Source organism: Xenopus laevis, chromosome 6L (assembly GCF_017654675.1).
Source record: "Xenopus laevis strain J_2021 chromosome 6L, Xenopus_laevis_v10.1, whole genome shotgun sequence".
NCBI lineage: Eukaryota > Metazoa > Chordata > Amphibia > Anura > Pipidae > Xenopus > Xenopus laevis.
Window position 1 is genome coordinate 20,489,533 of NC_054381.1, and position 18,403 is coordinate 20,507,935.

Below are 18,403 nucleotides of genomic sequence, written 5' to 3' on the forward strand. Positions count from 1 at the left end.
AGTTGTGCAATGGGAGGATTCAGTTCCCGTCAATGAGCATTCAGAAGATTCAAATCTCAATCCCAATGCGTTTTGTCACTCTCTGTGACTTCTTCAAGGGTTAAGAATCAATAAAATGCCTCTAGAATATATATTAATAGAGGCGGAAATTCGCTTCGCTATCCCAGCAGTAATATCAAAATTGTTGAGTATAAATAGAGCTCCAAGTATCGATAATCAGGTGGATTATGCCCAAAAGTAAAATGGCTCCTATTGCATCAAGAGAGTATATGCGCATGTGCTAAAAATATCAGCCAATGAGGCTGGTTTTTGACTGGGCATATCAAGACGTGTTACTCATAATTATTTTACAAGAAAACTGCGAAATATAGAATTTCTCATGCTTTACTACTACTGCTGCTGCTGCTGCTGTTGCTGCAACAACAACCTCCATGTTTATAATGTTCTACAAAAGCCCAGGTTGCTGCAGACTTCACTCCTCTCAAATGTTCTGACACTTTGGGGCAGTTTAATAAAGGGTCGAATTGAAAATTAGAATCTTTGATTTTTTTTTTATGTTCAAAACTGTCAAATTCGATGAGATAGTTATTCAAATTCAATTGTTTTTTAAAAAAATTCGAATTCGATTTTCAAGATTTGTCATACTCTGGCCCTTTAAGAATTTGAATTTGACTATTCGCCATCTAAAACCTGCCGAATTGCTGTTTAAGTCAATGGGAGACGTCCAGGGATCAATTTGGAGTTGTCTGCAGACTTCCTGACATTCGGCGGGGTTTTTAAAATTCAAATCAAATTCAAGTTTTCTGAACAACTGAATTCATCCGAGTTTTAAAAATTTATTTTTTTTAATAAATTTCGATTGGTCGAATTTCGAAATTATGGGAGTTTAGTGGAGTTTTTAAAAACTCGCATGAATTCGAAATTCGAACCTTTGATAAATGTGCCTCCCTATGTAAACATGACTTGAGTGTATGACAGTTTTGCCACTAGCATTTTGTTTGTGTTGTTTTAGGTGGCCATTAGTTGGTTTTACATGTAGAAAAGCACAATTAACTGTGACAACTTAGAGGAATGCATTGACTTTCATTATTCTTCTGATTGCAGGTATCTTAACACACAGTACATTAAAAAGAACAAGCTGACAGAAGCAGACCTGCAGTATGGCTATGGTGGAGTAGATATGAATGAACCTCTGATGGAGATAGGAGAAGTAAGTCTCATTGCATCGGAACGCTTTATATGTTTAGCCCGTTAAAGGTAGTTTATATCAAATGAAGTGGCATATTAAAGAATCTTACCAAACTGGTATATATATTTTTAATTAAATATTGCCCTTTTACATCTCTTGCCTTGAACCACCATTTTGTGATGGTCTGTGTGCTGCCTCAGAGATCACCTGACCAGAAATACTGCAGCTCTAACTGTAACAGGAAGAAGTGAGGAAGCAAAAGACAGAACTCTGTCTGTTAATTGGCTCATGTGACCTAACATGTTTGGTTTGTTTGTGTGCACCGTGAATCCTGAGATCCCAGGGGGACGGCCCTTATATTTTAAAATGGCAATTTTCTATTTATGATTACCCAATGGCACATACTACTAAAAATTATATTATTATGAAAATGATTTATTTACATGAAGCAGGGTTTTACATATGAGATGTATGCAATATCTTTTTATAGAGAACTACATTGTTCGGGGGGTATAGTTTTCCTTTCATGTGTACTTTTGTACTGATGGCAGATTGAGTGCAGGTTACCCTTTGTTCTCACAATAATTATGTGTGAATATTAGTGAGCGCTACCCAGGAAATACAATATAATCTTATAAGTCGGTATAAACACAACTTGTGAACAGGGCTGCTTGGGTCGATGCAGCTGAGCCCTGACTGGCAATCTGTGAATTCTGGCAAATGCCACGGGGACTGCTGTAAGATGCTATAGACCGTCACTATTTATTGGATATTTTTATATTTATTATTTTATAGAGGGCTGTTTGTTCCTCTGTGCACTTGAAATACCAGGGCCTATTTTGAATTACAGTCTGAACCTAGCTGGCTGTTGCCTCCTACTTCTCCTCTGGTCCCTAAGGAGGTGGAGGTTGTATCCTTTACGAGCGCACAGTGCTGTGATCGCTTTACTTTAGTTAATTGAGTCTTTTGATAATAACCAAAATTTGGGTGCTGCGTATGGACAAAAATTACATTCAGCCGCTGCATATTTGGTGCCTTAAAACGCAGTATAGAATCACTTTCCTGTGTATAATGAAAATGGCCTAAAAAATGGCCTTTTATGGTGTAGTTTTTATTTCTAAATTACACTGTTTACACTGCAAATAATTCATTCTACCATATAGAATTTCATTCCTGAACCAACAAGTGTATTTTTTTATTTATAATATTGATGTGTAGGCGCCATCCCAGGTTATTTTTCAGAAAGAGCCAGCACTTTAGGATGGAACTGCTTTTTGGCAGGCTGTTGTTTCTCCTACTCAATGTAACTGAATGTATTGCAGTGGGACCTGGATTTTACTATTGAGTGCTGTTCTTAGATCTACCAGGCAGCTGTTATCTTGTGTTAGGGAGCTGCTATCTGGTTACCTTCCCATTGTTCTGTTGTTAGGCTGCTGGGGGGGGGGGAGATATCACTCCAACTTACAGTACAGCAGTAAAGAGTGACTGAAGTTTATCAGAGCACAAGTCACATGACTGGGGGCAGCTGGGAAACTGACAATATGTCTAGCCCCATGCCAGGTTCAAAATTAAATATAAAAAAAATAATTTTGCTCTTTTGAGCAACTGATTTCAGTGCATAAGTCTACAGCACTATTAACTGAGGCATTTTGAAAAAAAAAAGGTTTTTTCCATGACAGTATCCCTTTAAAGTCTAAACACAACGTTTTTACATTTTGAAAAACCCGACCCCAATAAATTGCCCCATGTGCCCACAGACCCTAGAATTTCATCATTCTGTGGGAGTAACTTCAATGAAGTGTGTTTCTGTGCTAAAAAAAAAAAATAGCTCTTCACGGGAAACGTTATGGCTTTCCGGTACTATTTTAAATTAAGACATTTTTTATTGCTAGACATTGCACCGAATCATCATCATCATACAAACATATCTGTTGTCGGCATTCTTTATCACAAATATCTTTATGGATATTATCTAGAACAATGTTTTAGGCATGATAAAAAAAAAAACAGTAGGCAGCTGGAATGGCATCCATAAGGATATTTGTTGAACAGAGTCTTGCTGATAGGTATGTGTTCTGGTGTAAAGTATCATGACTTATACCAGTCTGTAGTGAAGTCTTTTAAAGTCAATATAACTCCTGTAATACATCTACTTTACAGTTAGCACTGGATTTGTGGAGGAAATTAATGATAGAGCCTCTCCAAGACACGCTCCTCATAATGCTTCTCCGAGAAATTAAAAGGTAAGCAGATAAAGACTTCATATCTCAAAATAAGAAAATCTGGGAGTTCTTGGGACAAAATGACTTGGGAATATCTAATTTAGCCTTCCTATGTCCTGATATTTATAATTAAAGGGGAAAATGAAAATTTAATACAAGCTTCATCATAATGAAATAAGAAATTAAATATTCAATTAAACATTCTGCATTGTTTCTGAAATAATACATTTTATGTTCACTTTCCCTCTCTCACATCTGTTTCTCTTCATTCTATCTTCATGCAGCAGTTGGGTCAGATATTCATTGACAGTTAGATCCAATATATCTTATAGGAGGGCTTCCTTTCCTAGCAGATGTACTAGGGCTCACTCAAATAACTGATTACAGTACAAACAAAATCTAACAAAATAACTGCCTTTTGCACAAATTCTGCATGTAGAGAGACATGATGTCTGGTGATTTTAATAGAGTGAGCTCTAATACATCTTCTAGGCAAAAGGACACCCCTATAAGATATATTGGATCTAACTGTCAATGATTATCTGACATCCAGCTCCTGCATAAAGAATGGATGAAGAGAAACAGATGCTGAGAGAGGGATAGTGAATATAAACTTGATTATTTCAGAAACGCTTCAGAATCTTTAATTAATTTTATTTAGAAAAATTAAATTTCAGTATGATGAAGCTTATATTATTACATTTTTATTTCTGCTATAGTTCCCCTTTACATATAAAAACCTGTAAGTTCTCAGACAAAATAACTTGGGAGTACCTAATATATCATCAGACATTTGAAGTCAATCTTTTAGGTTGTCAAGTGTTTGAAATGAGCCCTGTAGCATCAGCTTCGATGTAATTTTCTGCTTGACGATTTGTGACAATCCCTAAGTTTAGCTTCTTAACGGCTGCCCAGAGCACACTGAGCATGTGCGGTGTCACTGACACTCCTAACAAAATCCAAGGTGGTGAACTCCTGAGCACAACTTTCATAGGCCTGGAAAATTGCAGGGGTTACCAACGTCTGCTATGACTATAAAGGGACCCTCAAGGCAGAGTCATGGATGAGCAGCATTGCACTCGGTATCGTGGGTGACCTGCAATTTCTGGGTGTTTGCAAGTGACAATTTTGGGTCACCTGTGGGGGGGGGGGGTGGCTAAAAGGAAAGAATTTGCATGGGGGAGCAGAGTTTTGTTGCTGATTATTACTGTTATGGAGATTGGAAACCATTGTGCTGGTGCAGTAAGTTCAGTTACTAAAATACTTCATTTCTGGCCATAATCGATTTTAGGACTTAGTTCTCCTTTCTTGGGAATTTCTAGAATGTTTAATTTTGTTATAATTTGCTATCAGTGATTTTTCTTTTTTTTTTCAGGGATCGATGTGGGGAAGACCCAAATCAGAAAGTAATCCATGGGGTTATTAACTCCTTTGTTCATGTTGAACAGTATAAGAAAAAATTTCCCTTAAAGGTACCAGTGCCATTATTTGGATTTAAAATAGACAATATTGTGTGTGATTCAACCACCTTATTTAACCTTGTTGGTTGGGTGCGAAGCTGTCTGGAAACCCTTGCCAGGGATTTGCGTAGACATACAGGAAAAAAAAAATACTGCTGCAGCACCTCTTTGTTGCAAAAAATGAAAACTTGAATTTATTAGGTCAAACAACCAGGCAACGTTTCGGGCTGACTCTTGCCCTTTCTCAAGCCTGTCTGGTGATACAATGTACAAACTATTTAACCCTCTTTGAGTGAGAGTGTACCACACCAGAACCTGCCCCCTAAGTACACATAAATCAAATAGTGTAACAAGTGTGATGAGTCCAATTGTATTCAACAGTCTCTTTGTCCATTAAAGTCCATTGCTTCATCTTTTTAGAGATGTGATAATCCATTATTCATTGTGTCCTAGATAGACATAGTGCATACCCATCTCAATACGAAAATCATAGTGTTAAAATAAGGATAATATTCAGATGTACCTTCCTCAGTGCAGTCCGGGGTCTGGCACCATTTCTTAGTTATACTGCGAACCTTAAATTAACCTTTCTTTTGAAGGTTCACAGTATAACTAAGAAATGGTGCCAGATCCCATTTTATTTACTATTATTTTAACACTATATTTTCGTATTGAGATGGATATGCACTATGTCTTTCTAGGACACAATGAATAATGGACTGTTGCATCTCTAAAAAGATGAAGCAATGGACTAGCAGACTGTTGAATACAATTGAGAAAGGGCAAGAGTAAGCCCGAAACGTTGCCTGGTTGTTTGACCTAATAAATTCAAGTTTTTGCAGCAAAGAGGTGCTGCAGATGAATTTTTTTCCATTATATGCATTTGGCCTTTTCTATGTTGGGTAGTTTTTGCTTGTGGTTAAAGTGGCCTTACTTTTGTACTGGTATAGGATCCCTTATCCGGAAACCCGATATCCAGAAAGCTCAGAATTACGGAATGGCTGTCTCCCATAGACTCCATTTTATCCAAATAATCCAAATTTTTAAAAATGATTTCCTTTTTCTCTGTAATAATAAAACAGTAGCTTGTACTTGATCCCAACTAAGATATAATTAATCCTTATTGGAAGCAAAACCAGCCTATTGGGTTTATTTAATGTTTACATGAATTTCTAGTAGACTAAAGGCATAAAGACCCAAATTACGGAAAGATCCATTATCCGGAAAACCCCAGGTCCTGAGCATTCTGGATAACAGGTCCCTGTATGGTCGTTTTTTGTGGGATGATGAACCTTTCAGCAAGAATGATTGTAAGACAGTAAGATCACTAACAAAATCGTCCAACGTGTGGCCATCTAACAATATAGATATATAGATATATATACATATATAGATATATATAGATATATATATGCACCTGAGTTGTACTTATACTTGTATATCCATGGTTATGAATGATAGTGTGGTTTTGTTATGGCCTTAAAGGGGAACTATCGCTGAAATTAATATTTGATGTAAGCTTTCTCATACTGAAATAAGAAACTTTCTAAATACAATCAATTAAATATTCTGCATTGTTTCTGAAATAATCAAGTTTATGTTCACTATTCCTCACTCAGCATCTGTTTCTCTTCATTCTGTCTTCATGCAGCTGTTGGGTGTCTGATATTCATTGACCGTTAGATCCCATATATCTTATAGGGGGACCTTTCCTAGCAAATTAATTAGAGCTCACTCAAATAACTGATTCCAGTACAAACAAAATATTACCAAATAACTGCCTTTTGCACAAATTCTTCATGTAGCGAGACATGATGTGTGGTGATTTTAAGTGAGCTCGAATACATCTTCTAGGCAAAAGGAGCCCCCCTATAAGATATATTGGATCATTCATCTGACACCCAACTCCCGAATGAAGACAGAATGAAGAGAAACAGATGCTGAGAGAGGGATAGTGAAGATAATCTTGATTATTTCAGAAATGGTACAGCATTTTTAACTGATTATATTTAGAAAGTTTCTTATTTCTGTATGATGAAGCGTATATTTAATTTTCATTTTCGCAATAGTTCCCCTTTAATTACACTGGAGCTTTGCATGTGGCTCTGTAAGAGGAACATTTTCTGGTGCCTCTGTGTTTGTGTGATCTTCATACTTAATGAAGTGGCTAAATTTTACTGAGATATGTGCAATTCCTACTGTACAGGTGCTACTTACACTGCTCAGTGAAAACGTTCTTGCCTTACCAACATACTTTTATTTCAGTTTTATCAAGAAATATTTGAGTCGCCTTTTCTGGCTGAAACAGGGGAGTATTATAAACAAGAAGCTTCAAATTTATTACAAGAGTCAAACTGCTCACAATATATGGAAAAGGTAAAGAAAAACTATTTGCAACGTTTGTCTTTTTCATTGTGGATTCATTAAGATGTAAATGATTAAAAAACTATTAAACAATTAGTATATCTTGCAGGTTTACTTTACAGATCAGAAACAAAACCTTAAAGGAACAGTAACACCAAAAAATTAAGTGTTTTAATGCAAGGACCATATTAAGTCTGGTTGCCTGTACTGAAAAAACGGGTCTGTTTGCTTCAGAAACACAACTATAGTTTTTATAAACAAACTGCTGTGTAGCCATGGGGGCAGCCATTGAAGCACAGGATACATAGTAGATACCAGAAACGTTCTGAAGAATCCCATTGTATACTACAGAGCTTATCTGTTATCTGCTGTTTAACCGTGTGCCTTTTCTTACTTTTTCATTTTAGAATGGCTGCCCCCGTCCATGGCTACACAGCAGCTTGATTAAATAAACTATAATACAGCATCCCGAAGCAAGCGCACTAATTGTGCCAGTGCGGCGCAATTTTCATTACTTTAAAGGAGAAGGAAAGGCTAAAATTAAGTAAGCTTTATCAGAAAGGTCTATATAAATACACCAGTAAATCCTCAAAGTAATGCTGCTCTTAGTCCTCTGTCAAAAGAAACACCACATTTCTTTCCTTCTATTGTGTACACGTGGGCTTCTGTATTAGACTTCCTGCCTTCAGCTTAAACCTTCTTGCCCCGGGCGTGAGCTCCTCTCTCCCTCTCATCCTTCCTTTTCCCTCCTTCCCTCCCTGCTGTAATCTGAGCCCAGAGCTATGAGTGAGCAGATAGAGACTCGGGCAGGACGTGATGTCACCCCAAGCTAATATGGCAGCTGTTATCATAAATAAACAGAGAGCTTCTAGAGCTGTTTGCTCAGGTATGGTAAAGCATTCTGCAGAATAAATATAGTGTTATAGCTTGCACTATTGTGGCTAATCTATTGGCAATAAACTGCTTCTGTAGTTTTCCTTCTGCATGAAGAAGCATCATGCAGAGTTCCCTACTCACAGGCCTGTCATATCGGATGGGAAATCTTCCATCAGTCGGTCCCATTATATTTTCACCAGTGCAACTACTTCCAACTTGTATGCATTGTTTCCGACATCCGCTTCCATATAGTTTAGCCCTTTCTCTGTGTAAAGGGGAGTTTGTAGACTTACTTCCTTCTGTTAAGGGGGTGGTTCACCTTTAAGTTATCTTGTAGAAAGGCCAATTCTAAGCAACTTTGCAATTGGTCTTCATTTTTTTTTTTTTTAATTATTTGTCTTCTTCTTCTGACTCTTTCCAGCTTTTAAATGGGGGTCACTGACCCCATCTGAAAAACAAATGCTCTGTAAGGCTACAAATATATTGTTATTGCTACTTTTTATTACTCATATTTCTATTCAGTTCCTTGCCTATTCATATTCCAGTCTCTTATTCAAATAAATGCATGGTTGCTAGTGTAATTCGGACCCTAGCAACCAGATTGCTAAAATTGCAAACTTTAGAGCTGCTGAATAAAAAGCTAAATAACTCAAAAACCATATAATTAATAATGAAAACCAATTGCAAATTGTCTCAGAATATCCCTCTCTACATCATACTTAGAGGCACATTTATCAAGGGTCGAATTTCGAATTTAAATGTGTTGGTTTTTTAAAACTCCCATAAATTCGACCAGTCGAAATGTATTAATAAAATTGAATGCTCAGCTCGGACGAATTGAATCGACCCGAAAACTTGAATCGAATTTGATTAGAAATTAGAAAAAATTGATTCGAGTTTTTTATCTCCGAAAAAAAAAACTTGAATGTCGGGAAAGCTGCAGACATCACCAAATAAAACCCTGGACCTCTCTCGTTGATTTATACAGTAATTTGGCAGGTTTTAAGCTGCGAATAGTCAAATTCAAGTTCTTAAAGGGCCAGAGTATGATAAAGCACAAAATTCTAATTCGCGATAAAACTTGAAACGAGATTGGATATTTCACAATTCAAATTTGTGAGATTTGACCCAAAATAAAAAATTAGAAAGTTTGAATTTTCACTTCGACCATTAAAGGAGAAGGAAAGCTACAGAGGCATTTTATTGCCAATAGATTAGCCACAATAGTGCAAGCTAGAGTGCAATATTTATTCTGTAGAATGTTTTACCATACCTGAGTAAAAAGCTCTAGAAACTCTCTGTTTGTTTAGAATAGCAGCTGCTGTATTAACATGGTGTGATATAACTTCCTGCCTGAGTCTCTCCCTGCTCACTTATCGCTCTGGGCTCAGATTAAAGGAGAGAGGGGGAGGAGCAAACTGAGCATGCTCACGCCCGGGGCAAGTAGGTTTAAGCTGAAGGCAGGAAGTCAGATACAGAAGCCCATGAGTACACAATAGAAGGAAAGAAATACTGTGTTTCTTTTGACAGAGAACTTAGTGCAGCATTACTTTGAGGGTTTACTGGTGTATTTATATAGGCCTTTCTGATAAAGCTTACTTAATTTTAGCCTTTCCTTCTCCTTTAATAAATCTGCCCCTAAAAGTTAATGAAAAGGTGAACAATCCCTTTAAGTGCAGTGGGCAAACTGTCGTTGATTCTTGACCAGAGGGGAGCAAGAGCACTAAGAAGCTCAAGAGAGCACAGAGTTCCAGATGAAAAAATCCAGAGCTCAGTGATTTGCATAATGCCAGGAGGCCGAGCTATCCCTGTCCTTAACTTCTGCCTTAGGGAAGGTGGTAAGAACAGGTTCAATTCTGCAATTAGTTTAGAGTTGTCTGAGTCGCATTTTAACAGCTTTTTCTCAGGAGAGCCACATTTCATAGGGAGAAGTTTGCTTTTATTATAATGACGAGCAAGGGTTCAAATGTGTCGCCTCGAAAGTGATGGCAGCATTGAAGAGCTTGTACTTGCAGAATTAGTGTCACAACCAAACATAAATTTAAAAAGCGTTTTAACAAATTCTCACACGTTATTCATGTAGATTTTAGGTAGATTAAAAGATGAAGAAATCAGATGTCGGAAGTATTTACACCCCAGCTCATATAATAAAGTGATTCACGAATGCCAGCAGAGAATGGTGGCAGATCACTTGCAGTTTCTACATGCGGAATGTCACAATATCATCAGACAAGAAAGGAGAAACGGTAAGCACGGAGCAGTGGGGGCATTCACTATGCCGTACATTATGGAACTTTAACCAGTTTAACCAATACTTTATTCAGTTTTGTTTAAGGTGAAGCCATTTTTAGTTTCTCCGCATTTTTCCAGTGTTGGTTCAGATCTTGCTGGTGTTCCAGAGCCTTACACGAGCATTTAAAGGATACGTAAAATTTAAAAAGAAGTGAATGTAAAATTGATGAGGGAGCTTTTCTAAGCACTTTTGCAGTGTACATACATGTACATTTTTTTTTTTATTCCAAGATATTAAGGGATACATGTACTTTTTATATGAATGAATTTTTTTTCCAACAGCACCACCTGCTGGTCATTTTTCACCACCAAGTAGTCAAGGAAGTTGTCAGGAGAAATAAAGAGGCTGCTCTCATGTTCTTCTGCTTAGGAAAACAATTAGAAAGCTTTCTCAAATCTTTCCTAGGCAGAAGAACATCTGAGCAGCCTCTTTATTACTTTATTACTCTTTATAACTAACTAACTAACTAACTAACTCATGTTTCTATCCAGGCCTCTCCAATTCATATTCAAGTCTCATATATATTAAATTCTCTTTTTCAAATCAATGCATGGTTGCTAGGATAATTTGGACCCTAGCAACCAGACTACTGAAATTGCAACTTGATTAAAAAGCTAAATGACTCAAAAACAACAAATAATAAAAACTGAAAACCAATTGCAAATGGTCTCAGAATATCACTCGCGGCATCATGCTAAAATGAGTTTAAAGCTGAAAAACCCCTTTAAGGGTATTCTGAATATTTTTGTATACCAGTGTATGTGATATTTACAGTTCTCACTTTTTGTTCCATTTTTTCCCTGTGATATTGCAGATATGGCCAACATGTATACTCTTCTTCGTGCTGTATCCAGTGGTTTACCTCATATGATTCAGGAACTCCAAAACCATATCCACGATGAAGGCCTTAGAGCTATTAGTAATCTTTCTCAGGAAAACGTGAGTAATCATGAAGCCCTTTAAACGTTAAATGAGCAGAAGGGATATGTTATAAAGGAGCAGATTCACATTTCTTAAATACTTAAATACAATAGAAAGTAAAGAATAGAAAAGAAAGGAAAGCAGGGGGTCTCAAGGGCCAAGAGAGGGTGGATGTCTTAATCACAATGAGTATATTATTACAGTAATGACAGAATTATCCCTATTGTCCCCCAAACTGCATCAGATACTTTTCGGACATCCTCTGGGTTTAAAGGGATTCTGTCATGATTTTTATGGTGTCGTTTTTATTACTAAAGGGCCAATTCTCCAAGCTCAAGTGAAGGATTCGAAGTAAAAAAACTTCGAATTTCAAAGTGTTTTTTGGGCTACTTCGACCATCGAATGGGCTAGTTCGACTACGACTCCGAATCGAAGGATTCGAACTAAAAATTGTTCGACTATTCGACCATTCGATAGTCGAAGTACTGTTAAGAAAAAACTTCGACCCCCTAGTTCGCCATCTAAAACCTACCAAACTCAATGTTAGCCTATGGGGAAGGTCCCCATAGGCTTTCCTAAGTATTTTTGTCCGATTCGAAGGATTTAATCGTTCGATCGAAGGATTATTCCTTCGATCGTTTGATCGAACTATTTGCGCTAAAATCCTTCGACTTCGATATTCGAAGTCGAAGGATTTTAATTCCCAGTCAAATATCGAGGGTTAATTAACCCTCGATATTCGACCTATGATGAATTTGCCCCTAAGTGTACATTGCATGTAATTCATTCTACCATTTAAAATTATATTTTTGAAACAATAAATACAACCAATTTCATTGTAATATTGGTGTAAGCAGCCATCTCAGGCCATTGTGCCTGATCTTGTACTTTCCGATAGCGCCGGCACTTCACAATGCAACTGCTTTGAGATAAGCTATTGTTTCTCCTGCTTAATGTAACTGGAGGAGTTGTGGTTGGTCTCTATTGTTTTTCTACTAAGTGCTGTTCTCGTATCTTCCATTTCATATCTTGTTTTTCATAGGTGAGACATGGAAGCATTTTTAGCAGTGCAGGTTTCAGGGAGCTGATGGACTACTAGAGGGAAAGGGTGGGGGTGATAACACTCCAACTTGTAGTCCAGAAGTAAAAAGTAACTGAAATGTTTCAGAGCATTAGTTACATGACTGAGGACACCTGTGAAACTAAGAACATGTCTAGACCCATGTCAGATTTCAAAATGAAATATGTAAAAAAAAATATCTGTTGTGCTCTTTTGAAAAAGATGGATTCTAATGCAGGATTCTACTTGAACGTAATTCATTTGTAAAAAAAAAAACAAAAAAAAAAAACATGTTTTCCCATGACAGAATCCCTTTAAACTGTTTTTGAGGGAGGAGCCGTATACATACAACTGTAGTATTGATCAACTTATCCACAATCCCTTAGCTGGTCAGTTGTTAGATCTCCAATATTTCCTTGCACCCCCTGGATCACAGGTGGGTCTGCTCCCCACAAAAAAACTGCTAGCCGCTTCCTGTTTTTGTTTTTTATCACCTTTATCATGCCATGCAGCAGTTTTATGTCATTTTGTTCGAGTATTAATTGGCATGCAGTAGATATAGGCTGCTGACATTGAATTAGTGCCAGTGGTTGGGGAGAAATATAAAAGCCTCTTACATAGGCCTTGCCTGCATCCCAAACTTGCAAATCAGACCCTGTTAAATATGGCTGCCGTTACTTCACATCAAGAGCAGTAGCAGAGAAAATACATTAATATAGATGAAGTAGTAGTAGTATGAAATCTAGCAGTAGAACTGTAAAATAGTTAAGATAACTTTAAGAAAAAAAATGTCTCTTCCAAATGGCCTTGGGATACTACATGCAGGAAACACTAGTGTTTTTTTTTTTAGGGATGCACCGAATCCAGGATTCGGTTCGGGATTCGGCCATTTTCAGCAGGATTCGGATTCAGCCGAATCCTTCTGCCCGGTCGAACTGAATTACGAATCCTAATTTCCATATGCAAATGGGGGGTGGGGAGGGAAATCACGTGACTTTTTGTCACAAAACATGGAAGTAAAAAATGTTCGGTATCCGGCCGAATCTTTTACGAAGGATTCGGCCGAATCCAAAATGGTGTATTCGGTGCATCCCTATTTTTTTTTTTTTTTTATTAATTTTTATATTCTCTCTTTTTGATCAATGTTCCCTTTTGTCTTTTAGATGCCAACTCAATTTGTGGAGTCAGTTTTAGAAGTTCACAGTAAATTTGTTCAGCTTGTCAACTGTGTATTGAATGGTGATCAGCATTTTATGAGTGCACTAGACAAGGTACAGTAATGCATTGGTCCTGTAACAACTTGCACAAGCGCATACAGAAATATAAAGGCACTTAACATAGGCCAATATCTGACTGTTACAATAAGCCTGTTTCCTTATGCATTCAAAAATTATATGTATTTGTGTAATCACATTAAATTCTATTTTTTTTTCTCTTCAAGTCCCATATCTGGGGCTTATAGTGAGCCCTATATTTTAGGCTTTGTATAGAGATAAATTTGCATTACAGGAGACGTGCAAGTACACATAAAAAAATAAAACCGTCAATGTAGTAAATGATCCAACTATTTTATGCAGTGTACATAAACATAAAGTATAGATTTTCCCTGGGATTTGTGTTTGTATGCATCTTGCTTAACAGACCAGTAACATCGAAATGTTTGTTTTTTTAAAAAAAAAAAAAAAAAAAAATGTGTTCAAATACATCGGGAAAAAAAAAACCACTAAGACAAATTAAACTTTCAAATCACAAAGCCTTTATTAAGAAATAGCTTACCGAAACTCCTCTTCAGAAAGCGATCGGGCGATCCATTGTGCGGCGCTCGATTTCTCCTCCCTGCCTTCCTTATAGGAGAGAGCCTGGGAGGAGAAACCGAGCGCCGCACGATGGATCGTCGCTGTGTCGCCTTTTCTGAAGAGCGGAGTTTCTGTGAGTTATTTCTTAACCCTTTAAGTGCCAGCAGAATTTCACATTTTGGTTACGCGAAATGCCAGCCGTTTTTGAAACATTTTGTGCTCTCTCACTTTAGGGGCATTTTCTGAGGGGAAACCTATAGTTTACCTAGGAAAACTATACATTGTTTTTTTCGGTAGAAACTGAGCTTTCTAAATCTGCCTGAGTTTTCATGTATTTCCACCTGTGCAAAAAAATTTATAGTGCTAAATACCAAAAAAAAATGAAAAATTACCATTTTTCATCGTATATCAATTTATACCAGAAAAATATTTCATTTTACGGATGAAAATCCAACTGATTTGGAAAGCCTTATGTCTCTCTCGAACGTGCCAATACCAGATATGTATAGTTTTAGGGAGATTTAGGACTTCTGTACCTCAAAAACTCCCGGCAGTATATTGCCGAATTTTGAAAGCACTAAGGCAGAAAACGGCATGCTTTAGATTCCAAGGCAAAAACTCCTGAAACCGTAGGTTTACCCCAGAAAACCATACATTTTTGAAAAGTACACATTCTGCCGATTACAAAATGGGTAACTATGTCTCTCTAATCCCAACTACCAAACATAAAAGCTTGTCTGAACATAGCGGTTTTTCAAAAAAAAATTCAAAATTCTGAAAAATCATTGCAAAGGTTTTATTTTGCTGCTCCGCATATCCCAAACTATATTAGGTACCAAGAAAAAGCACCTGAAATATGATTGCCAGGGGTCCACTGAACAGTTTGACACCCATTATGCATAGGTTTACCAAAGTATCTGGCATTTAGAGACACCAATATGAAGTTAGCACATCCAAATTGATCAGGACTTTACTTCAGCTACTGAGAAATCAACACATTGACTGCATTTTTTGTGGGGTAAAAACACAGAAATATATGTTTACCCCCAAAACCCATATATTTTTGGAAAGTACACATTCTACAGAATCTAAAATGGGTACCCATGCCTTTCTGCTCCAAACTACTGAGTCGCAAGGCTTTCCCAAAATTGTCGGTTTTGGTGAAATATGTGAAAATTGCCTCAAACCTTCAACTTCCCAGCACCATATCACCCATGTATCATTATGTACTAAGAAAAAGCACCCTAAATATGATTGCCAGGGTTCCTCTGAACATTTTGGTGGCCATTGTTCATAGGTTTACCAAAGTATCTGGCATTTAGAGGCCCCAAAATGAAGTTAGCGCATACAAACAGTCCCGTGGGTAACTTCAGCTAATGAAAAATCAAACACATTGACTGCATTTTTGTGGGGTAAAAACACAGAAATATATGTTTACCCCCAAAACCCATATATTTTTGGAAAGTACACATTCTACTGAATCTAAAATGGGTACCCATGCCTTTCTGCTCCAAACTACTGAGTCGCAAGGCTTTCCCACAATTGTCAGTTTTGGTGAAATATGTGAAAATTGCCTCAAACCTTCAACTTCTCAGCACCATATCACCCATGTATCGTTACACACCAAGAAAAAGCACCCTAAATATGATTGCCAGGGTTCCTCCAAACAGTTTGGTGGCCATTGTTCATAGGTTTACCAAAGTATCTGGCATTTAGAGGCCCCAAAATGAAGTTAGCGCATACAAACAGTCCCGTGGGTAACTTCAGCTAATGAAAAATCAACACATTGACTGCATTTTTGTGGGGTAAAAACACAGAAATATATGTTTACCCCCAAAACCCATATATTTTTGGAAAGTACACATTCTACCGAATCTAAAATGGGTACCCATGCCTTTCTGCTCCAAACTACTGAGTCGCAAGGCTTTCCCACAATTGTCGGTTTTGGTGAAATATCTGAAAATTGCCTCAAAACTTCAACTTCTCAGCACCATATCACCCATGTATCGTTACGCACCAAGAAAAGCACCCTAAATATGATTGCCAGGGTTCCTCCAAACAGTTTGGTGGCCATTGTTCATAGGTTTACCAAAGTATCTGGCATTTAGAGGCCCCAAAATGAAGTTAGCGCATACAAACAGTCCCGTGGGTAACTTCAGCTAATGAAAAATCAACACATTGACTGCATTTTTGTGGGGTAAAAACACAGAAATATATGTTTACCCCCAAAGCCCATATATTTTTGGAAAGTACACATTCTACCGAATCTAAAATGGGTACCCATGCCTTTCTGCTCCAAACTACTGAGTCGCAAGGCTTTCCCACAATTGTCGGTTTTGGTGAAATATCTGAAAATTGCCTCAAAGCTTCAACTTCTCAGCACCATATCACCCATGTATCGTTACGCACCAAGAAAAAGCACCCTAAATATGATTGCCAGGGTTCCTCCAAACAGTTTGGTGGCCATTGTTCATAGGTTTACCAAAGTATCTGGCATTTAGAGGCCCCAAAATGAAGTTAGCGCATACAAACAGTCCCGTGGGTAACTTCAGCTAATGAAAAATCAACACATTGACTGCATTTTTGTGGGGTAAAAACACAGAAATATATGTTTACCCCCAAAACCCATATATTTTTGGAAAGTACACATTCTACCGAATCTAAAATGGGTCCCCATGCCTTTCTGCTCCAAACTACTGAGTCGCAAGGCTTTCCCAAAGTTGTCGGTTTTGGTGAAATATCTGAAAATTGCCTCAAAGCTTCAACTTCCCAGCACCATATCACCCATGTATCATTACGTACTAAGAAAAAGCACCCTAAATATGATTGCCAGGGTTCCTCTGAACATTTTGGTGGCCATTGTTCATAAGTTTACCAAAGTATCTGGCATTTAGAGGCCCCAAAATGAAGTTAGCGCATACAAACAGTTCTGTGGGTAACTTCAGCTAATGAAAAATCAACACATTGACTGCATTTTTGCGGGGTAAAAACACAGAAATATATGTTTGCCCCCCAAAACCCATATAGTTTTGGAAAGTACACATTCTACCGAATCTAAAATGGGTACCCATGCCTTTCTGCTCCAAACTACTGAGTCGCAAGGCTTTCCCACAATTGTCGGTTTTGGTGAAATATCTGAAAATTGCCTCAAAGCTTCAACTTCTCAGCACCATATCACCCATGTATCGTTATGCACCAAGAAAAAGCACCCTAAATATGATTGCCAGGGTTCCTCCGAACAGTTTGGTGGCCATTGTTCATAGGTTTACCAAAGTATCTGGCATTTAGAGGCCTCAAAATGAAGTTAGTGCATACAAATAGTCCTGTGGGTAACTTCAGCTAATGAAAGATCAACACATTAACTGCATTTTTTGTGGGGTAAAAACACAGAAATATATGTTTACCCCCCAAACCCATACATTTTTGGAAAGTACACATTCTACAGAATCTAAAATGGGTACCCATGCCTTATTGCTCCAAACTACTGAGTCGCAAGGCTTTCCCAAAGTTGTCGGTTTTGGTGAAATATCTGAAAATTGCCTCAATGCTTCAACTATCCAGCATCATATCACCCATGTATCATTACGTATCACAAAAAAGCACCCAAATTGTGATTGCCAGGGGTCCTCCAAACAGTTTGGTGCCCACTGTGCATAGGTTTACCAAAGTATATGGCATTTAGAGGCCCCAAAATGAAGTTAGCACATACAAATTGTCCTGTGGGTAACGTCAGCTAATGAAAAATCAGCACATTGTCTGCATTTTTGTGGGGTAAAAACACAGAAATATATGTTTACCCCCCAAACCCATACATTTTTGGAAAGTACACATTCTACAGAATCTAAAATGGGTACCCATGCCTTTCTGCTCCAAACTACTGAGTCGCAAGGCTTTGCCAAATTTGGCGGTTTTGGTGAAATATCTGAAAATTGCCTCAAAGCTTCAACTTTCCAGCAACGTATTGTCCATGTATCATTACCAGCATAAAGCATCCTAAATATAAACATAGGGGTCTACTAAATAGTTTGATGCCCAATGTGCATAGATATACCAAACTATGTGGCGCACAGAGACCCCCAAATGACAATATGTATAGACATTTCACGGCTGACGCGCTGGCTGCTGCAATATAACCACCCGGTGTGTGTATTATGCGACATTAGACCACCTAACAGTACAGAGACCCCAGAAAACCATATATTTTCAGAAAGTACACATTCTG

At 37.7% G+C, this 18,403-nt stretch overlaps 1 protein-coding gene across 9 annotated transcripts in view; it reads left to right on the top strand.

The window, feature by feature from the left end:
• The window catches only part of cul2.L (cullin 2 L homeolog), a 67,940-nt gene that overhangs the window by 17,502 nt on the left and 32,035 nt on the right, over positions 1-18,403 (top strand). For all 9 annotated transcript variants that reach the window (XM_018266253.2, XM_018266247.2, XM_018266250.2 and 6 more), the window contains 7 exon segments: positions 1,105-1,210; positions 3,350-3,432; positions 4,787-4,883; positions 7,137-7,247; positions 10,195-10,357; positions 11,219-11,343; positions 13,549-13,656. In XM_018266253.2, the coding sequence (XP_018121742.1) occupies positions 1,105-1,210; positions 3,350-3,432; positions 4,787-4,883; positions 7,137-7,247; positions 10,195-10,357; positions 11,219-11,343; positions 13,549-13,656 (793 nt within the window).